Raw genomic sequence first — 21,348 nt, forward strand, 5'->3', positions numbered from 1 at the left:
GAAATCTCGAAAGAATGAGGATAGCTTTTAGTCACGTGCAGGACTGGAGACTATTGTATGCTGAGTTGTTTGGGGAATGCTCAGTGACCTCTCAGTACCTTTGGATTTCAGCTGTTTGCAGGCTCAGCCCAAATGTTTGAATATAAGCGCTGTTGGTTTTTGGGGGTTTTTCTTGAGCAAACAATATTGATAGTGTGTTATATACCTGGTGTGGTGACAGGGCATCATATTACATTTAGAGAGATATTTTATTCTAGAGCGGTCAGCAATGACATCCTCTTTACGACCTCTTGGGCTTTCATTCTAATGTTAGGACACCTTACATGGGTTGAAAAATTTCATAAATAAATTGCAACTGCAAAAGCTATCCTGCAAGGAGTATTCATGAAATTAAATGGCACCAAATGATATATGAAGCACAGACAGTCTCATGCCCTTGAACCAAGTGCATTTGCACCTGCCTGAAGGAGTTGTTAGAAGTTCAGTGATTTTGATTGTAATACCAACTGTGGAATCGCCCACAGTCCCTTTGCTGGGTGAAGTTACCAGGTAGCCATTCAGTACTAGCAAAGAGTGACACTTAGAGTTGAAGGAGACATTGTTCTGCCTGGGCTTGTATTCAAATTTTTCATAATTTTCTCTAGCTGTAAAGCCTATGAGATGTTAATACAGGTTGTGCTATAGAAGTGCCTGAAACCAAAATAAGTAGCAGAAGGTTTCAGTGCTTTGGGAGTGTATCTTCCCTTTTATGGACCACCAGTTCGTTACCACTTGTGGCATTTCTTTAAAATTTCTTTAAAAATTTAAATTTTGCCATTTATTTTTTCAGGATTACTCTTCTTCCATAGCCAGCTGCTTGAGGGATAACTGGGAGAGCTTGTTTGTCCTCAGTGGGCCTTGTTCACCACTCAGAAATTTTGTAGTTCTGTAACACCTGTGTAATAAGGTTACACCTGTGTAAATGTGAAGAAATGTACTGTGGAATAACACTCACCAGACATCAGATTTTACTCCTTTCACATCTAAAAATAGCAGGTGATGTGAAGAGATGCAGGATTTCAGTTAGCAGGTGCCTTTCTGACTGCAGGATTTAAAGAAAGTGACTGGTGAGCTCACCTATCAAATTCACATTGTAGCTGGAGTAAAATCCCTGGAGAAAGAACGGATCTCTGGTTTTATACTTGATCACTTATTGATCGCATGTCAAAAAGATTTTATTTAAAACCAGAATAGGTATGATGTCAAATATGGAAGTAAAAAATTATTTCTGAGTTGCATTTCTAAAAAACTGCAGTTATGAGTGGAAACAACAATGCAAAAAACCCCCCTGCATTTCAAACTAAAGGTATGGAGTGAAGTGTACAAAAGAAATGAAGTGCAGGTATGATTCCCCCCCCCATTAAACACATCTTTTCTTTCAAGATGAGTATGGGGGAAAGAGGCGGATTGAAAAACATGTCATTATTAGTGGGAAGAACATTACTTCAGCATGCAGTGGTACGCAGTGATACTGTGCTCTTGAAGCCGTCAGCATAGTAACAAAGTGAATTTGGTTGTGTTTGAGTTGATTTCTTTTGAAAACCCAGTTTCAATGTACATTGCAGGCATGTTTCACCGTCTTCACTGAGTCTCTCCTTTTTGGACAGGATTTTGGGAAGTGCCCTCGGCTGCGGCTGTTTACTCAGGAGTATATTCTGGCTTTGAATGAGCTGAATGCTGGAATGGAGGTGGTGAAGAAGTTTATTCATAGGTTAGTTACATTTAATTTATGGCGTATTTCCAGTCCACATGCTTTGCTGTGTTACTTCTCCCAGTCCTGTTCATCTTGTTACTGGCTATTAAGAATAGCTGGTGCTTTTTGGTACTGGCAAACAGCAAATAAATTAGAAGAGTCCATGAGGACTCTGAGTTCATGAGTCTCAAGAGTCCATAAGTTGCTGAAGTCTCTTTTTTTTTAAAAAAAACCCTAATTCTCAAATATGGCTAGGGTTTTCTGCCTAGTTACACACTGGAAGCAAATGGACTTTGCTGTGTGTACATTCTTTTTATATATTTAGACTCAAAGCCTCTACAGAGAGATTCCCATTAACTTTAGACCACATAATGCTCAGTCATGTGTGAGATTTTGGGGTGACTGTAGAGATATCACAAACTGAGGATGCAGCGTTGTTCATAAATAGGGCCATTGGGTAGGGGTTTAACTCTCTGTAATGGCCCTTCTGAAGATTCCCCAAGGCTGTCTATCCAGCTCTGGCACCCTATTTTGTCTGACTGTTTTTGCCTACAGAAATCTTCCTCACAATGATGTCATCGTTGTTTTTGTTTTTCAGCATGCATGGTCCAACTGGACAATGCCCTCATCCCCGGGTCCTGCCAAATCTTGTAGCTGTCTGCTTAGCAGCCATTTATTCATGTTACGAGGAATTTATCAACAGGTCAGTATAATTCCCAGCTGACCCCATGTTATTCACTTCCAAACCCACTCCATCTGTAAGCAAGATTGGTGTGAGCATGGGTGTGGGTATGTGAGAGCGTGTCTTCATTGTCACTCTGCTCATTGTTAGCATTACATGTGGGAGTTCTGATCAATCACATGCATGTTTTTGTAGATATGTGAGTATATTTGTTACACTTTATGTGCTTGAAGACCTGAAAGATGCTGAATCTTCATTCACTTGTACTCACTGTGGCATGTTTTGAGGCAGTGAGCATGGCAATCTGTTATTGCACACCTTTGTCTCCCATTCTTGCAAGTGAGGGCAGTGCTGGTGATGCAAGGAGCTCAGCAGTTCCCAGTACAGAAGTACTGCAAGCTGAAGTAACTTCCAGGATGAAGCTCAACAGCCAGCTGCGTGCTGATCTTGGCCACTGTTGAGATAGTCCTCTAAGGCTGACTGCAGCCATAACCAGTCTTTTTAGGCCAGCAGAAGATGAGAGTGCTCCACAAGAGTCTCTGGGAACTAAGCACTACCCAGAGCAGTGTCCGTTTTGCTCCCTTACTGGCACATGAAGTGTGTGTTACACCTAACGCAAAGGGAAGGGTGAGATCTTGAAGAGGGGTTGTGTGTAAATCCCTGTGTATCTACAGCTTTGAACCTGAGCTGGTTTCACAATGCTGTCTCCATTATTGTGGAAAATTTTGATTCCTGACAGCAAAATAGGTGCTGCAGTTCTTGACACATGAGCCAGTTTCCAGTAGACACTGAAGGTTCCCCTCTGCTATGTTTCCTGTTTGTTTATGCCTATCTGACTTTCCTCATGGTAGAGCACAGACAGGGGCTGCTTAGTGTCCAACAAAAATTCCAGACACGAGGGCTGCAGACAAATGTCTGGGCATGTACTGTAGCCAGATACATACTTGGGCATGGATTCTGTTACAGCTTTGCACAACTTGGATGGGAAAGTTCACCTTTATACTAAACTGGCATGTCAATTAGAGTAATGAAAAGCTCGCATCTTTGTAGGATAGGGGCTGCAGAGCAGTCCTGTTGGAGCCTTTTAATGTTTTTAATTGATTTCAGTAATCTGATTACACAGGAGAAAGCAATCTGGTGGGCTCGGGTGAAAGGTAGTGGGAAATTGCAAAAGATCTTTGGCTTCTCAGTGTTGCACTCTCTCTCCTGCTCTCTGCTGTTATGTCTGTCTATTGAAATTATTTGTTTATTTTAAAAATTCAGTCGAGACAATTCGCCAAGCCTGAAGGAAATTCGGAATGGCTGCCAGCAGCAGTGTGACCGAAAGCCTAATCTCCCCCTCCGCCTTCTTCACACAAGTCCTGACCTGGTCTCTCAAGAGGCCACCTTGACTGAATCCCGTCTCAAACCAGCTATTGTCACTTCAAATGAGATCCATGTGGAAGTGGAGCGCAACAACACAGCTAATCAGAAGATGACAGCCAATGTTGGCAATGACAGCGAGCCCAACCTGATTGACTGCTTGATGGTCAGTCCTACCTGCAGCACCATAAGCATTGAGCTGAGTGCCCAGGCAGACAGGATCCTTGGCTGTTACGTTGAAATACTCAAGATGCTGTGAGTAACTATTTTAAACAGCTTTTTGAACAATGTCATCTTAACAATGGGGGCTTTTCCCACAGGCCTGTCATCTTCAACATCTGTGGCCAGCAAGCACATGGTTATAAATCTAACGCCAGCTCTAGAGTCCAGGCTCTGAAAGAGACATCTGGCACTGCCAGTATGGTCTAAAAATAGCATTAGGAAGATGAAAATGGAAAGCTTATTTGTACAGTAAGCCTCAGGCATATTACAGAAGATGGGATGTTCTTGCCATTGGTTTCTATTTTGTTCTTGCCCACCAAAAAAAAACCCAAAAACGGTTTGTCTCCTCCAGGGCTCTTGAGACAGGAAGAAAAGCTAGACAAAGAGTGAGACAGAGCTAGAAAAGACAGGTCTGTGCTAGGCTCAGTGCTTGTGTAGTGCTAGGCAGCGCTGCTCCCCTGGCTTCAGCACAAATTAGATGAGGTCAATGTCTTTCACTTTAGGTGTTCTCCCATGTTCACATGTTTGTAGACGTTTTATGACTTGTTCAGATTTACTTGTATTAGAGTGGAGCCTCTATTTGTCTACCAGTTGCTTTGGTACAGCGGACCTGTATTAGTGAACTAATGCTCAAATAGCCTCTACAAAATGATGGCTCCATGGTTTCCTGGGGGGCAAATCCTCTGAATATCTTCAAGGGGAATATAAAATAAAAAGTTTTATGGGAAAAGTTTGTTTTTCTCCTGGATAAATAAATGAAAAGTAGTAACACAAAAGGTGGGCTGCAGAATGGAAGCTTACAATAGAAGCACAGGAAAATGACCCAAAACAACTTTGTTGACTTTGACAGCCAGCTCTGCTACTGAGTTGCAGTATGTCTTTGGGCAACTGTTATATTTCTACATTAATTGTTTTTAAACAATGTGAGGCTTAATGAAGTAATAGTTGAGTTTTTTAGAATCCAATACACGGTGGGTGAGATTTGGACTCTGCTGTAAACCATGAGCATGTGGCTACACTGAAGTCAAATGCAAATCGGGTTGTATGCATTCGAGGAATTAAATGAAATCCAGCTGCTGTGATGGAGGATTTTGTGGAAGTTTTGTCCCACATTTTCTTTTTTTTCTAATTACATAGTACCGGTTTTCAACATAATTCTTTCACTCACTGTGGAGCTGGCTTGCAAATACATACATAAGCATGCACTCAGAACTAGAGACAGGACAGGTGAATCCAAGATACTGTTCACATTAGATCCTTGAGCAGGAAGTTGCTGAAGGCTAATTTTATTCTCCTCTGCCCTGGCGTAGCCTCTTCTGCCTAGAAAAAAATATGCATTAAAAAAGCATAGCATCTGACTTTGCTTCATCTGGTGGCTTCTGAGTCTTCACGCACCCAGGTGCTACATTAAACACATCATGTCTTTATTCCTGTCCCCTTGACTCCAGATGTTTTCCATAAACACTATCGACTCTCTCAGTCCTGCTGCTGGCTTCGATGCTGGCTTACTAAGCATTGATGGGTTTGGTTTTATCATGCAGCTGACACACTTATGAACAAATTCACAAACGGGCGTGTTCTTCCTCACAGTCTCTGCACATTTTAAACATTTGATATGCCAGGTCTCACTGCCCTTATAATTTCCTACACAAAGAACTCTTATTTCACTCCATACCTTAAAGTAACATTTTTTGGATGTGTTTGCCATCTCCTTAAAAATCAAGCTCTTCAATAACAACAGTGAAAATGGGAATCTGTTATCGTTACTGCACAGGTTGTAGGTGCGGAACAGCTTTGTGCCCTTTTCCAGCTTGTACAATGGTAATTCTGAAGGGTGAAACCCACAGGAGGTTTATAGTGAAGGGCCAGCGATACTACAAAATTGGTGCAGATCTCCTCAGATTGCCTTGCCAGAGTCCACACCCTGCTTGAGAAATCACAACCTATGAGAATATAGGACAGTTTCTAAGGCAGAGCTATGGCTGGTGTATATTGTAGCTCCACTGATTTGGGTTCCCTCCCGCTTCTGTTCATCCCTTGATTTTTTTCAGATCTGAAAGCATTAACGCAGGAATGAGTTCTGTTCCTGATTCTGCCACGGCTTACTAGGAGGTCTTAGATAAGTCCCTTCATTTTGTGCCTCAGTTTGCTTATCCATAAAATATAGGTAAAGATTTTGAATGTTGTTTTGTAAACTCTGAAACCAGTGATGGACAAGCATTGTAGAAGGGCTAGTAGTTATTAACAAAAATGAAAGATAATGCAGTTGTGATGCTGATTCCTTGCATGCTCAAACTCTTCATCAACAAAGGCTTTCTGATGAACTAAATATTATTACTGTCCTTTGAAAAACCAAGAATATGAAGATAGAGGAAGAAAGAACATGCCAGTAAGAAGAAAACATTAATTATAAAAAAACTACTATCCAGGAGCTGAGCTCTCAGTGGGCAGTCACTAAAATAATGTTCTATTAGTAACAGTGGTAAGCCAAACATAAATAAGTTACTTAGCATTGAATTTAATTGTTCTTTTAGGTGTCTGACTCAATATCATCATCAAAACAAGAGAGTCACCAACAATGATACCTTTTTTACATAATTAACTTAGGGCAGCAGGGAGTAATTTATTTAGGCAGATTTTAATTATTGAAAGCCTAGCAAGTAAGAATTCTTAACAGTACCTTCAGCAGAGGACGTTCTATTGTTCACCTAACTCCTACACAATACTTACTTTTTTGCGCAGAAAACCCATATTGATAAAAATGTAACAGCAATTATTTAGTAATCACTGTAATACCTCGCTTTTTGCACAGAAAGCTAAATGTGCAAATTATAAAGTTCATCTGTGTGGCTGTTATCATAGCACCAAGAACGTCTTTGACCCCTTTTCTGATGTAGTTGAGAAACAGAACACAACTGTTGCATACTAAAGGAAAACAGAAAATCATGGTTTTAAAGGTGTTGGCAGATGACCCAAAGTCTGGGCAGATTTTAAAGCAGACACAGTCTCTAGTGGAACATGGTATTTTTGTCCTGCACTCAAAAGTGGATCAAGCTTCTGTGTCAGTGTTCTCTAATGCATTTTGGACTCTGACAGTGTTACTGATGCCAGTCAGTGCCTCCTGAATGCTACAAGTCTTAAAGTGGTGCGTAGAAAATGCTCCAAATAATTGAAATCTTTCTGTTCATCATATTAAATTAGAGACTGTGAGAGCTGCTGAGCATTGTCCAGCTCCTACTTGCATGTTAATGCTTCCATGCATTAGAGAATTTCTTGTACAGCCAAACTTGCGCTTGAACAGTGCAACAGCAGCTAGAGAAATTTGCAGTAAAAGGGGCCATGTGTCCTCTTCCTTGGACTGGGTAACTTCAGAGTCTGTGTGTCATCTGAAGGACCTCACTGATTCCTCTGGCAACACTTAAACTGCGCCTGTAGTGAAATCCGGAACAACAATGAGCAAACTAAACTGGCTGCGAGAACAGACACACCTCTTAGGGAGGCTGTGGCTGTGATGATGTTGTATCGTAAGCTGTCACCCTTTGTCTGTGTTATTTTTTGTTTCCGTGGATGTCTGTAGCGGCAAGACTCATTCCAGATGCCCAAACACTGGTACCCCTCTCTGGAGCCTGTGTGACCAGGGTAGAGTCGGCTCCTTTGGGCAAACTTGCATTGCTGTTTCCGGATGCTACCATGCCAGCTGTGAGCAGCGGAGGCCTTTTTCTGTTCTCAGCAGCCTTTCTAGGGGCAGGACCTTTCTAGGGCCTTTCAATGGTGCTAAATTTTCTTCTTTTGAAAAAACAAACAAGCCCAGCTCAAAAGAAGGCTGAACATGGAAAGACACCTCACTGTTTTGCAGATAGCAGGTTTGTGCCTTATGTAACAGGAGGTCTGATGGGACTTTTCCTGAGCCTGCCCTGGAGCTCTGAGCTAAATCTTGTGTCATACAATTTAGGGGAGTTGGACCTAGAGCCAAGGAAAGAAGGAATAAGGTACACGTCTAGGGGGCTTGGTCATCTTATAATTAGCTGATAACAGAGGAGTTACCTAAAAGATTTTTGATCTTGTCAGGCTGCTCAGTCTGGAGAAACAAGTTACTTCCAAGTAGTTGCTCCTTGTCTCTTTATTATCCTCTAAAAACAGAGGACTCGGGGCTTGCAGTCTCTCAGTGACAAGACCAACAGCTTTCCAAACGCAAACGCACACTGGAGCTTCCCCTGCCTTCTCTGCATTCCCCTATAGGTCAGTGGCATGCTCTGAATATCCCAAGTGGATTCTCTTATGTCATGTTTATCAGGGTTGCCCTGGGCTGCTAATATGTTTTGGATTGTTTGTGTCGCACATGACATATGGGCAGGTTTTCATTTTGGTGAAAGGTGATCCTGGGGAAGGAAAATGTATTATGTTGGCAGGCCAATAACGACGATGGCCCAAAGGCAAAGTCACTGCAGTTGGGGATTATTTAATTATTACGGTTGGCCAATGTTCTGGCCAGTCCCCTAAAAAAGGTTTCTGGGTAAGTAAAGCTGTGTGCAGTAGCAGGTGACTGCGCTGACAGCCTTCATTCGCTTGGCACCCTGACCTCCAGCCTAGCACCCACTTCCCAAGTACCCATAGATCGGGCTGCAGGATGACTGCTGTGCTACTCACCTAAAATCGCAAATCAGGCAAAAATCAGAGCCAGTGATCAGGGAGTCTTTCTTCTCCTCTGTTTTTATAAGGCCAATCCTGGGATTTAGGCTGTGTGGTGAGTGTTCAGCCCAGCATCCTTTGAAGAGCTCCAAAGGGAGTTTGTCACAGGCGCTCCCCTGAGTTCTCCCGGTATCTCTGTGCTCCCTCCTCCTCCTGGCATGGCCTCTTTGTCTGGCTCATTGCGGTGGTTGTTAACTGCAGCCAGAGCTAATCTCTCTCTCTTTCTTTCCCTGCTTCAAACACTTCTGTCTTGTGGTAGGGCTTTGAATGGACAGAAAAAAAAAAAAGAAAAAGCAACTGTCTGAAATGAAAGAAGAGTGCAGATATGATGAGCACAGACAGAAGGAAAATGTTTTTGAAAAGGGAATAGGTGGGAGGAGGAGAAACACCGTAGGCTTTAATAAGTAGTTTAGTTTTATTCCTCTGCTATGTTTGTTTCATGTTTCCTAGCTCAGATTGAAGGGATTCCAGGCTGTGTAGATTTTATGTTTGGGTCTCACTCATGTGACTGAATTCTATGTATGTCATAGGAGATGGTTTTCTTTCTTTCTTTCTTTTCCTCCTAGGAAAAGAGGCTGTGGTTTATTTTCACTGCCCTCTCACAGACCTGCTCTGCAAATGGATGCCATATGTAACTCCCAGCTTCAAGAAAAGTCGGAGAGTGATACTGTCCAATTCTGTCTGCAGTGTTCTGCAGTGTTTCACCCCGTCTTAGTCTATTACAACGCAGCTTTTTTCTTCTTGCAATTTCCTTTGAAGATGAGCCATGAAAAATTGATTGGTTCACATTATTGCTAATCTCAGCTCTCCAGATTGCTCAAGGAGGAATTTTAGTGGTGTAACACTTAACCTGGGATGTCACGGAAACTAAGCCTCCAAGTGCGTTTCAGCTTTTAAGCTTCTGTTAGGAAAGATTTGTAGGTGCTGTATCTCATGTGATGTGAAACACCTTTAACACCTTTGAATTTCCTAGCTCAGCCTTTTGACTTTCGTGTCTCTTCTGCTCAAAAATCTGCAAATCTGCTCTTAAAGTTGTTTGTATCTACAATAAAAATGTGTAATTTTTAGAGTAAAATCAGCTCCTGGTTTACTAAGAATTTCCAAAGGACTTGTATGTTTAAAAAAAGAAAAAAGACTGCTCATTAGACTTGTCAGTTCTTTGAGGACCCGAGCGGCAGCATGAGGTCCATGCATGAGCTCTCCAGGGCCAGCGTTCAGGCTGCACCCAGAGGTCACTTGCGAGAAGTGGGGCTGTGATGTGGAAGGTGAGTTGAGGCTTGGGCACAGCAGTGATCCCAAGAGGACAGCACTGCAGGACTGGCTGCTTCTGGGGGTGTGAATGGCAGCAGGAGGAGCACACAACATCTTCCGTACAGAGATGGATGTTTGAGTGGAAGTATGCTGCCAGCTCGAAGTCAGACTGCTTCTTGTGGTCTGGACTGTGTTCTCACACCTAACAAACGTAGGGAAACCCAGGCTGTGTGGATCAGAGACCTCTGGCACTTCTCATGGCTGTGGCTATAGATATATTGCATCATCTGTCTCTTACAGAGACCTGGTAGGTAAACAAGAGACTTTCAGATGAATCTGAATGCAGGTCATCTTAAAGGTGCTATGTTAGAGATTTACTTGAGTTATTTCAGTTTATATGACAAGCCCCATCCTCAGGCATTTCATGATATTCACTTTACACAGACAGAGTGGAAAAACAACGCCTTATAATGAAGTCTTGCTTCATGTCTTGCTGTTCTGAGGCACTAAACGAAGTCGGACATCTTCCTTATTTCTTTAGTGTCTAAGCAGGTAAAGGTTTTATTTATCTTTGAAAAGAACCTTGTGAATGGGTGATCACAAGGTCCTCTATCTGCAATGGACTCACACTTGCTTTAGGTTAGTCTAACACCGCTTATCTCACAGTTGCTCCTAATTGAGACCAGAGAACACAATTTTTCATGGAGGAGAAAGTTAGGCTTAGTGGCTTCTAGTGCAGCTGGCATGGGAATGAGGTTTCTTTTTTGGATTACTGTAGCTTCACATGTGCTATGCTTCGTGCTCAAATGTTAAAGATAACAAGAGGAAAATAAACAAGTTGTATTTATTAGAGGACATTGCCAAGACTCTCAGATGTTATTTATTTAGTGTTTTGAAGAGAACCAGCACTGAGATTTTTGCCTGGCTGGTGCCACTTCAGTTGTGAGCCGCCTGCCTTTAAGGCCCAGCCTTGTACCTAAGTGCTTTTCTGGTTGTTTAACAGCTGCAGATGGGGCAGGAGACATCTCCCTGAACTCAACACAGTGTTATGGTTCTTGGCCTGTTGGTAGAGGGATTTAAGGAAGTGCTAGGATTCGCTAGTAATGCACCCATGAAAAGGGCAGGACTACTTGCTGAGGTTGCCTACCGAAATTACAGGCAATTACTGGTTTTGTGCTAGGTTGCATCTGGCGTGGGAAAGAAAATTATCTGTACTGAACCTGGGACTTTTGCACAGCAGTGTGGAAGAGCTACTAACCCATCCCACAGTGCCTTTGTACAGCATTCATCTGTTATTTTAATGTGTTAAGCTACTACCAGATCATAGTTGTTCTTGTGGATTGGTTGCTTGCGTGAGATACTATGTATTTTTGTAACCTGAACTCATACTACTCTTGGACAAGTGATAACTGCCTCCCTGGTTCCTTTTTACATTATGATAATCCCTTCAACTAAAATTTCTTTGCATGTTGCTTCTTAAGACTACCCAGCTCATGCACGTAAGTGTTCTTTGTGTCCATGAACATGCCTTTGTGGACTGTCCAATATCATGTGCATCTGCTTTATGTGGTTCAAAAAATGGATGAGACTTTTGGAAATGCATCCATGTTCAATTTTGCTGGGCTAGAACCTTCTCTTTGCAAAAAATGCATTATTTTGGAACACTTCCTGGGCATATGTTGTCTGTTTCTAATGCTATCAGTAGATACTGTCCATCTGAGAACATTACACTTCGTTCCTTCCTAAAGACATACCATACTTTCGTGCCAAGTTTGCAGTAAGCTGCAGCCAACACTCTGGCTTTTAAAACTGAAATCTGAAGGGTAACAGCAGTAAGAGGAGACAGTAGGCTCTTCTACATTTGTCTTCTACAGACATCCCGAGGTGTTTCATGCCATATGAGATTTACCACATTTACTTCTGTGTGTACTCGCTGGAGCGAGAGTGGCCTAGCAGGCAGTGCTGGGATCTGGGCTGCGGCTAGTGGGTTCTGTGCCCTGTTTTGGTGCTGACTTGCCAAATTATTTTGTCTTCTGTGTTCTTCACTTTATGCATCTTACAATGATTGTACCCTTTGTGCAGTGCATTGGTACGGTGGCAGTTAATTAGTGCTAACTAACCACTGAATGTTGGAGATCCTTTGAAGGAAAGGGGTGGCAGCGTGCAACGTGCCATTCCTACAGGAGAAGATGTACCTGCTTTACCACATGTGCTCGAGCAGCTGGCATTTTGGAGGTAGACCGAGATGATCTGCTGCCAGATGAGTTTGCCCTGACCAGTGCACGCTGTAAAGCAAAATGTTCTCGTTGCACTGGTTCACATGAGCATTCCCTTATGGATGTCTCCTTGTAGAAGGACAGTTGAAAACAGATGACAGATGAAAACAAAATGCATCAGCTGGCAGCTGTGGTACTAACACAACAGAGAGGAGACACTTCTTATTGGGTCCACTGGCCTGAGCTCTCTGCTGTGGTTATCCTCATTTGTCCTCTTAATAATTTTGACGGTGCTTCCATCTCTAGTCTCTTGCCTCTTAAGCTAAAGACTTTGTACTGTTTACATTGACCCATTGCTTTGTGCCAAGGTAAAAAATGGATTGGGGCGGGGGTGTGTCTTTATTTTTACAAACGGGCTTGTTTCTTAACAGCAAAAAAAAAAATCCAATTAAATGCAGAGCAGAGCTTTAAATAGCAATGGCCTGGTAATTGCTGTACCAACTTAGATGAAAGTATTACTTAGTGATTAAATGTCAACAGGTTTCATAAACAGCAAATGTCTTTAAGTTGACATAAAGAAGGCCTCTCTGGAGGTCATTGTAAATACCAGATTTATTGTGCCTCAGTGGAGAAATGTGCTGAAAATGGGAAGGGAAATGTCACTGTAGATCCTTAGAGTGTCTCCATAAAACAGAAGAGTTGTTGGTACCTGCAAGTAAAAAGCTTTTAACTCCTTGAACTGACTGTTGACAAACCATATTTAATACTTGCTAACCTGTTCACAAAATGTTTGTTTTTCAGGTCAGACTATGATGACTGGAGACCAGCCCTGGCCAGCCTGCTTCAACCTATCCCATTTCCCAAGGAGTAAGTTTGCACTATCGTAGTGTTTACTGGGTTATTCTTGTTACTGTTGTTTTATGGCAAAATATAATGTCAAGTAAAAACTGATGGTGATAGGAGCTTTATGCCTCTAGTATTGGTTTAGAATCTAGAGTTGATTTTGCTGAAGCAGAGGGATGTGAAGACTTCCCCATCTTCATCTTCCTTTTCCATTTCTCTAAGATGATCCTGAAGAGAAAAATGGTTAACTAGAGACAGGCAGACAGGAAAGGAAGGAAAGCTGGTGAGGAGGAGAGCGAAGTGGGAGATTTAATGGAGGAGGATGCTTTACCGGCATCATAGAGACTCATATCATTTGTATTTTGCATTAAATGAAGAAGCTACCCTACAGATCAGCCAAGCTCCCTCGGAAACCTATTAATGAACAGTAGTGTTTATAAAATGCAGACCTCCACGGACAAACATTACAACCTATAATTGTACAATTTGCTAGCTTATCACATCCCCTAATGACCTGATGTCTTGAATCAGAGAGGTCTAATCCTCCGTGCCAGGTTACCTGGGCTACAGCGAGAGCTTGGAGATAAGCAACAGAGACATCATTTACCTAAGTCAAACATGAGTTCTGGGGGAGGTGTCAACCTTACCATGACGCGAGGCTTTTCACAGAATGACCATTAATTGCTTTACTGATGTTAATTAGTTGTGACCATACCTTAATTGCATTGCAATTAAAGAATTCAGCTGGCTCTTGGAGGTAGCCAAAATTCTGTTTGTAATTATATAGCTGTATTGTAAGTCTATTACTTACTTTCTTCTGACCCAAAGCTCCCACTGATGTTAGTCAGAGCCTTGTCTAAGACAGGACTCTGGAAAAGCTGTAAGATTTGTTCCAAGTGATTTTTTTTTTTTTTTGCCCTTCATTTTCTGCCCCGTAGGTTATTAAAGGAGACTTTACCTGATCTTTTTTGGAAAGATTATTCTTTTTGTCTTGTATGCTGCAGTTGCTTAACAGATACTTCTATTATCTGGAAAGAACTGAAGAGTGATTGGTTGGGGTTTTTTGTTTTGTTTTGTTTTTCCTTCCCCCCTTCTCCCAAATCCTCATACTTTTCTGTTTTATGTTTTGAATTTCAGGGCTCTTGCACATGAGAAATTCACAAAGTAAGTTTGTGGGGCTTGTATGTTTTATTGAAGGGGGTAATTACCTAAAGTACTCCTACTAGTCAATAGTAGCAATAATGCATTATTTAATATTGTGTCTCTAATGTTTATCATCTGTCAGGGGCTGTAAGCATGTTCTGTTAGCAATAAAAAGATGTAGTTTTCTTTGTAATTTACAAAGAATGCGGATAGAATTTACAAACAAGTTTGTCACTGCATGTCTCTGAAAGCTTTTCTAGGCTATTGTGAATCGACACTTTCCTTGGTAATCACTTCTAAGACCTCGTATTTCCTTCCTGTGGAAGCAGTTCAACTTGTTTCTCTCTAAAGTGCATGAATATATATCATTTAAAGTGTAATCCAAGAGAAATGTGACACTTCTGTGAATACTGCAACCAGCAACTGCTTATTCTTGTCCTTTTAACTTTTTTTTTCCAGGGAGCTGAAATACGTGATTCAGAGATTTGCAGAAGACCCAAGGCAAGAAGTGAGTTTATTGCCAGTTTACACGAGTATTAATTGGAGGGATTCCAAGTGTACTTGTTCAGAAGATGTCTCCTTAAGTAGTTTGTTTCAAAACATGGTGTGGTTTTGCTGTGCTTATGTCTTTTAGGGACTAATAGCCACTTAGGGTGCACAGCGTCTTAGTATGAATGGTTTCTTGCCTTATGTATAAATATGTATTTTGATCTCCTTGTCTGGCATCAGTTGATGTCCTTGCTCCGCAGTAAAGTGCAACCAGCAAAATTTTCACACTCTGAATATCTCAGAGCTTTTCATCTTCCATACAAAAAAGGAGAAGAAAAAATCCATGGATCCATACAGCTTACAAATTAGCAGGAGAAAGGAGGTGGGAGGTGTGTTACTGGAACGAGGGCGTAGCTGTAGCTTCCTGGTGGCTGACTGCTTCATAGCTGCACATGTAGCTTGTTCAAGATCATCAGCTTTGGCTGAGTCAGAGGGAACCTCTCATCCGCATTAATTTTTGGTGTTGGCATAAAGGGAAGAAAGCTCCCCCAAACTGTGAGTGAGGAGACTGTGTTGTCATCATCATTGGCCAGAACTCCTGGTTTTCATAGTTTTAGCCTTTGTGAGCAGTAGTCATCCTTGTCAGATAAGAGAGACCTTCTTGTTTTAGAATGGCACCAGGATTTCAACTGTCACTAGTGTTACATGCCCAAAGGAAAGAGCATGGACTTTACGTCCCCCCCTACATCTCGAAAATTTAAATTGAACATCTGTCTCTCCAAGGGAAAAAAGGCAAAAGGAAAAAAAAGAAAAAAAAAATTTAATTATTACTCCTCTGTTAAACTGTGAGACTAGATACAGTAATCTCTACAGTGGGCCAAATTTAGACTAATGGCTGCTCACTGGTGCCAGTTCTGTACAACTTCTGCTGTATGTATCCCTGTTGAATTTTCCTTGTGGACTTACTTCACCCTCACTCTGGTCAAATTTTATTATAGCAGGAATAGTAAGAATTTTTAATGATTGGAATTAGCAAGGCATCGCCACTGCATTTGGTATGCAGATCACATCAGAAGTATAGACATATATACTGGGAGGATGGGGGGAAATGGCAGAAGCTTAGAAATTTGAGGGTTTTTTTGGTTTTGGTGGGGTTTTTTTTTTCCAAGTGAAAGAAGCTGGTTTAGATTAGAGCCATTTTGTGTTTGATTTGTGTAAAGGGCCATGCAATTAGCAATGATACAGCTTACCTCCTTGTTTATACTGAAAAAATGGATTCTGTGAGTGGAGACTTGCCTGCAGCTCTGTAGACTGGATTATTAACCATGACATTTCCAGCAGTCCCTTGTTTTGCAGTTACTTCTTTTGGCCCGGTGTGGGAGATGCTGGTGATTATTGGCAGGAACTGTAACCTTCCCAATGTCTTCACTTTTTGGCAGGTCCACTCATGTTTGCTGAGTGTGCGCGCTGGCAAAGACGGCTGGTTCCAGCTCTACAGCCCTGGAGGAGTGGCATGTGATGATGATGGAGAGCTGTTTGCCAGTATGGTACGTGTCTGCAATAATGTGAGTTTAGTAACTTCTTTGCAGTAAGTAGCTAATGCGTAGTTGGCAGTAACTCGATTTACTTGCTTTTGTCAAGAAGTTGTCAAAATCATAGTTCTGTAAACCACAAGTGTTCACCGGGAAGTCTAAATCTTTCTATCACCAAATCCATTGAACTTCTTTGCATAATTTGGTTAAAATGTTAGCTTTCTCTTTTGGAACTTTGGAACTTTGGCATGTTTTTTCACTGGTAGTGTAATGCACAAAACCATATGTGCATATATGTGTGTATATGTATGTGTGTATTTTTGTATTTATAAATATGTGTATTTGTGTGTCTGTATAAAAAAAACCTCAGAGAATATGGAATAGTGGAAGACAGGGGAGACAGACTGTTCTGCAGATCCACACCTGTAATTTTCATTTATGGGCTACCCTGGAATTTAAAAGCAACAGTAACATTGAATTACTCAAAGGTTGGATAGATAAATATAAAAATGTGTTAGCAGTTTCTCTCCCCAGTTACATTGTTGTGGGGCTGTAAAATTCGAAACCAGCATTCCATTTCCCCCACTTATTTCTTCTGTAACTCTTAGAAGGACTAGACGGAAAGTAACAGGTTTTAATCACTGGTGCTGGCACTTCCTGTGCAACCTGGGTCAAGTCATGTAGGTCTTACTGCATCTTAATTCTCCATATTGCAAGTAAAATGGAAATGTTATCACTTCCTTTCCCTGGTAAGGGGAAAAGCATTTGTTGGAGTTGGCTGTTGGGTATACATATATGAAGTGGCTTTCAGGGGGGTCTGCGCTTTGTGCATCTCCCACACGCTGGACATTCTGGGACATAAAGAACATGCATGTCTGTCTATATTCTTAACTTAAATTCAGATGGATCAGATACCTTTGAAACACATAACGAACAAAGACTGTTCCCGAAAGGTTTAATTCCTCTTCATTGATTCGATGTCTTTTTATGTTTGAAAACTCCTTCAGAACTATGTGATTTCTCCTGAGAGCTTTTGTGGTCCAAGATATTTATGAGCATCAGGAGATGGCGTGCATGAGAAAGCACAATGCTAACACACATTAATATGCAGTACTCTGTGCCCTTTGCAAGGATGTTGATAAATACTTAAAGAGCTGCTAACGACTAACCATAAAGTTTGAAAAACATCCTGTTCTGAGATGGACCTTACATTAGTGTTAACACCAGTATTTTCCGTCGCTCAAGAAAACCTCTGAAAAAGGATTTAATTTCATGTAGTTTTCATTAAGCTTTTTGGCTTGAAGTTTACTGTTTTAAAGGCCACCCGAGCTGATGGATACATATGAAAAAAGATTTTGTCTTTTTTTCTAAAGGCCTTGCTGGTAATGAAGCCATGAGGAAGAAGAATTGCATGGTAGCACATGATCCACATAGGATTGACCCCATCATGGCATGCTTGTGATATTTTCAGCAGTATTGAACATACCATGGCAATACCATGAACCATGGGGACCACAGAACATATTTACAAGCTTATTGTAGAGTGATACTGGTGTTGAGTCTACATAATGGAGCTCTTACTGCCCAGGTCATTGGAAACTACAAATTCTCACATAGTGTTCTGCCAGCAAGCTGGTGAATCAGCCATGTGGGCCATAAAATAAGACTTTCAGCTAGGAACCTGAAATTTTCTACAGCTTAATCTCTAGGGCTCTTAAATGGGAAAGAATATTGCCAACCTCTTCTTTGAGAAAAGACTCTTACATTTGATTTTTACAAGTGGCTTTGCATTTCTGCCATAGGTGTTACGATGTGATATCATCTGATGCTTTCTGGAGCTAGGAGAGAGTCTGCAGGACACTTTTGTCAGCTAGTGGGCTCAAAGGAGTCTTACTCAGGCGGTGTTCTCAGCATTTCTTTCCTTTCAGGGAAAACTGAGCAAAAGGGAAAGCAAGATAATGGCCCAAGAGCTTGAAAGCACATGAAGTCATCCCTGACTTAGGGCTCAGGATTGCTGGATTTTCTTAAGTCTCTTTCCTTTCCCAGTCAGCTCTTGTCTGCTTATTATGAACAGGTGATTTTATCTGTCACCACCCCTTAACCAAGGCGAGTGTTCAGCCGGCAAATTGCCAGCACCACTGTCTTTTACCTAGCCATCCAGCCCACACAACCCTTGCTCACCAGCTGGCATTTCCAGAGAAACTGAACCACGAACAGATGCAAAAGTAAAATCTCCCGTGGTTCCTCTGGGGCTGGGTTCATCATGTTACGAGGGATGGGGGCAATTGCACAGCTGCTCTGATGTTTCCTGGGGAGTCTATATCAGGCCTCTGGGCTGTCAGCAGAGCTCCTTTATGGAGGAAAACTACGCGCTCCCTCAGATCTCACTAGGCATCACCTTTTCCAAAAAGTCACTTCCAGTCAGCAATAAAGCTGTTGAGAGACTGCAGCCGTAATTGTAATGAGGGCCTCCTTTTCTTCAGGTTTGTTGCAAATACCTAGATTTGTTTGATTGCGTAACAGTGTCCCTTCTGGAGGTATTTGTGTTTCTTAGGCTTGCACCCCTCATTTTAGCTCTGTTTCTCAAATAGGTTCATATTTTAATGGGATCCTGCTATAAAACGAAGAAGTTCCTGCTTTCACTGGCTGAAAATAAATTAGGACCTTGCATGCTACTGGCTTTGAGGGGAAACCAGACGATGGTAGAGGTAAGCCCTAAATGTACATAATCATATAGTTTTATAAGCACTATTCAGATTCGATTTCGCACTGTCTTTCTCAGAATTAGATCTAATGGAACTAGAGGAGACGAGCTCAGGTTTGTGTCGTTCAAACACCAGCAGTGGGCAGTTACGTTTCTCTTGAATAAATAGAGTGGAATATTGTTGTTCTGCAGATATAAGTGTGAATTCCATGAAAGGTGGGTGCACGAATTTTTGGAGAGAGAGATTGTTTGCTATAGTTCAGTTGGAGAGGCTAAGATGGGAAATAAATGGCCATGATGGTATAGGCTGTGGCAAGGGGTCAGGATTCAGAACCACAAGGCTTTTCCATGACTGAATGCCGGACGCTCATCTTGCCACCTGCCAAATGAGCAGTGCACAAGGAGTGCATTTACAAAACCTTATTTACTTGCATTAATACACGCTTTTTGTGTGCTTATGATTGGTTATTTTCCTTACACTAATAGTTTATACATATTTTTCTGGGTTTCCTTAGAGAAGTTTCTTGATAAATGTCGTCATATGTTTTACAGGGAAATAGAAGGTGGTTAAATAGGTTGAATGAGTTACAGTTTTTCATTGACTTAGGTCTGTGCGTGCTAATTTAATCCAGTAAATAAAGGAGTGTGCTGCATGAATTTGAATATGTCACTTGATTTTTTTCATTAAGCATAATTAAGATTATGGAGGGAATAAAAAATTTGCATTTTAATTGCAATGGCATGATATGTAGCTGAAAAGGAAAAGGCAGCGTGGAAGGAGCAGCTTGTGTCCTAAGCCCATGTGACTCACTGGAATCATCCCCCGGTGTTTAACTTGCTCCTGGCTAGCCCCTTGCCCAGGGGTGAGTCAGGCGCGTTCCCCACGAGATGGAGGGTGTCCTGGCCACAGCAGCAAGCTCCTAGCATCATCTTTTCTCGGAGCCTCTCTGGCCTTTCCTCATCCTGCCTCATAGGCTGGATACACTTCACATGCATTCTGCTTGCGCAGAAATCAAGCAGTTAGGGACAGAAAATCCAGCACTTAGGGAACTGCTTGGCTCTACTGCTCATGTAATGTCCCAAGTCTGGCAATATGCAGCCTAACCGCTGTACCTGGGAAATACTGGATCAATCGTACCTGTTCTGAAGAGGACTGTGGCATGAAGCCATCTTCCAGGACTGATGCAAAGTAATTGCACCTCTCAGTCAGAAGGAATGAGCCCTAATGGAAGACAGGATAGATGGGCTGACTTTCAGAGATTAGAATTCATTCGTTACAAATAAGAAATGGGTTTCTTGTGTTGGAAGGTCAGTAAATGTTGCTAAGATCCTCTAATTTAGCCTCCGTAATGCATGCTTTAAAAACTTACCCAGTAATCTAAACTAGCGTGCCCAGTGTAATTAGGGTATTAGGAAGAAACTGAATGTAAGCGCTGCAGTGACTACTCTTGCATTCTGCTTCTAGATTTTGTGTTTGATGCTGGAATACAACATCATCGACAATAACGACACCCAGCTCCAGATCATCTCTACCCTGGAAAGCACAGACGTGGGAAAGAGAATGTATGAACAGCTGTGTGACAGGCAGAGGGAGTTAAAAGAGCTGGTATGTCGCCCTGCATGCAGTATTGCCATAGCACATTGTGGTCTGTACTCTCCAGAAATGGAGGTACAAAAGAAAGACAAGCAGGGTGTGAAATTCCTAGTTAACAACAGGATGGGAGCAGTATTTGGAAGATTTTACTGTGAATATATATACTGTATGATATTTACTGATGTGTCTAATCCCATACTATGTTTATGAATGATATTCAATAACCGGCTTAGAATCTGTGTGAAAGAAAAAAGGTGAAATCCTGCTGTCTTAAGATCTTACAAATCAGCTTGTCAAATTCTGCCACCTTTTGACATACGAGTAGCAAATGGTTCTAATGCTGGCCAACATTTCTTAATGCTTTGACATGCACAACATTTCACTGAGATGGTCTTTAGGTCTAGTTCTCACAGCTAGGGCCTATGAGAAAAAGATTTTTTCCTGATTTTAGGGACAGAATCTACAGATTGAAGATAGATCTGCTCTCATTAGCACTTTTTCACCTATGCAAACATGCCCACAGTCTTCCTCTTTCCACTGTCACATTTATATTTGTCTTCCTTAACCCGTGCTCTCAGCCTGAAAAGTATATGCTTTTTTAAAAAGTCAAACAAACGGTTTTATCAGCTGCGCAGTCTCACCCCCTCTGCTATCTTAGTCCAGCATTTTAAGGCTGTTTCCTTTAAAGTGAAAGTAACCAAATAATGGTAAGCTGAATCAGACCAAATGCTGACCCATGGCACGAAGAACACTAGCTGCGGTCAGGGGATGGATGTCCCCTGGGTAGCAAAAGGCCTGCATCTAACACACTCAGAAAAAAATCTGTCAGTGCAGAAAAAGCAGGGAAGAGGTGGAAGGGCTGGCAGGGAGCTCTGAAATTGGAGCAGAG

The 21,348-nt window shown here is 41.8% G+C and overlaps 1 protein-coding gene across 1 annotated transcript in view; it reads left to right on the forward strand.

Annotated features, from left to right (window-relative positions):
• The window catches only part of CMIP (c-Maf inducing protein), a 68,545-nt gene that overhangs the window by 40,458 nt on the left and 6,739 nt on the right, over positions 1–21,348 (forward strand). The window contains exons 8-16 of the mRNA XM_010293928.1: positions 1,647–1,750; positions 2,331–2,435; positions 3,678–4,031; positions 12,956–13,021; positions 14,135–14,161; positions 14,600–14,648; positions 16,069–16,176; positions 18,753–18,869; positions 20,331–20,471. Coding sequence (XP_010292230.1) covers positions 1,647–1,750; positions 2,331–2,435; positions 3,678–4,031; positions 12,956–13,021; positions 14,135–14,161; positions 14,600–14,648; positions 16,069–16,176; positions 18,753–18,869; positions 20,331–20,471 — 1,071 coding nt within the window. The remainder of the gene's footprint in view (positions 1–1,646; positions 1,751–2,330; positions 2,436–3,677; positions 4,032–12,955; positions 13,022–14,134; positions 14,162–14,599; positions 14,649–16,068; positions 16,177–18,752; positions 18,870–20,330; positions 20,472–21,348) is intronic.

This window comes from Phaethon lepturus, unplaced genomic scaffold, assembly GCF_000687285.1.
Source record: "Phaethon lepturus isolate BGI_N335 unplaced genomic scaffold, ASM68728v1 scaffold10339, whole genome shotgun sequence".
NCBI lineage: Eukaryota > Metazoa > Chordata > Aves > Phaethontiformes > Phaethontidae > Phaethon > Phaethon lepturus.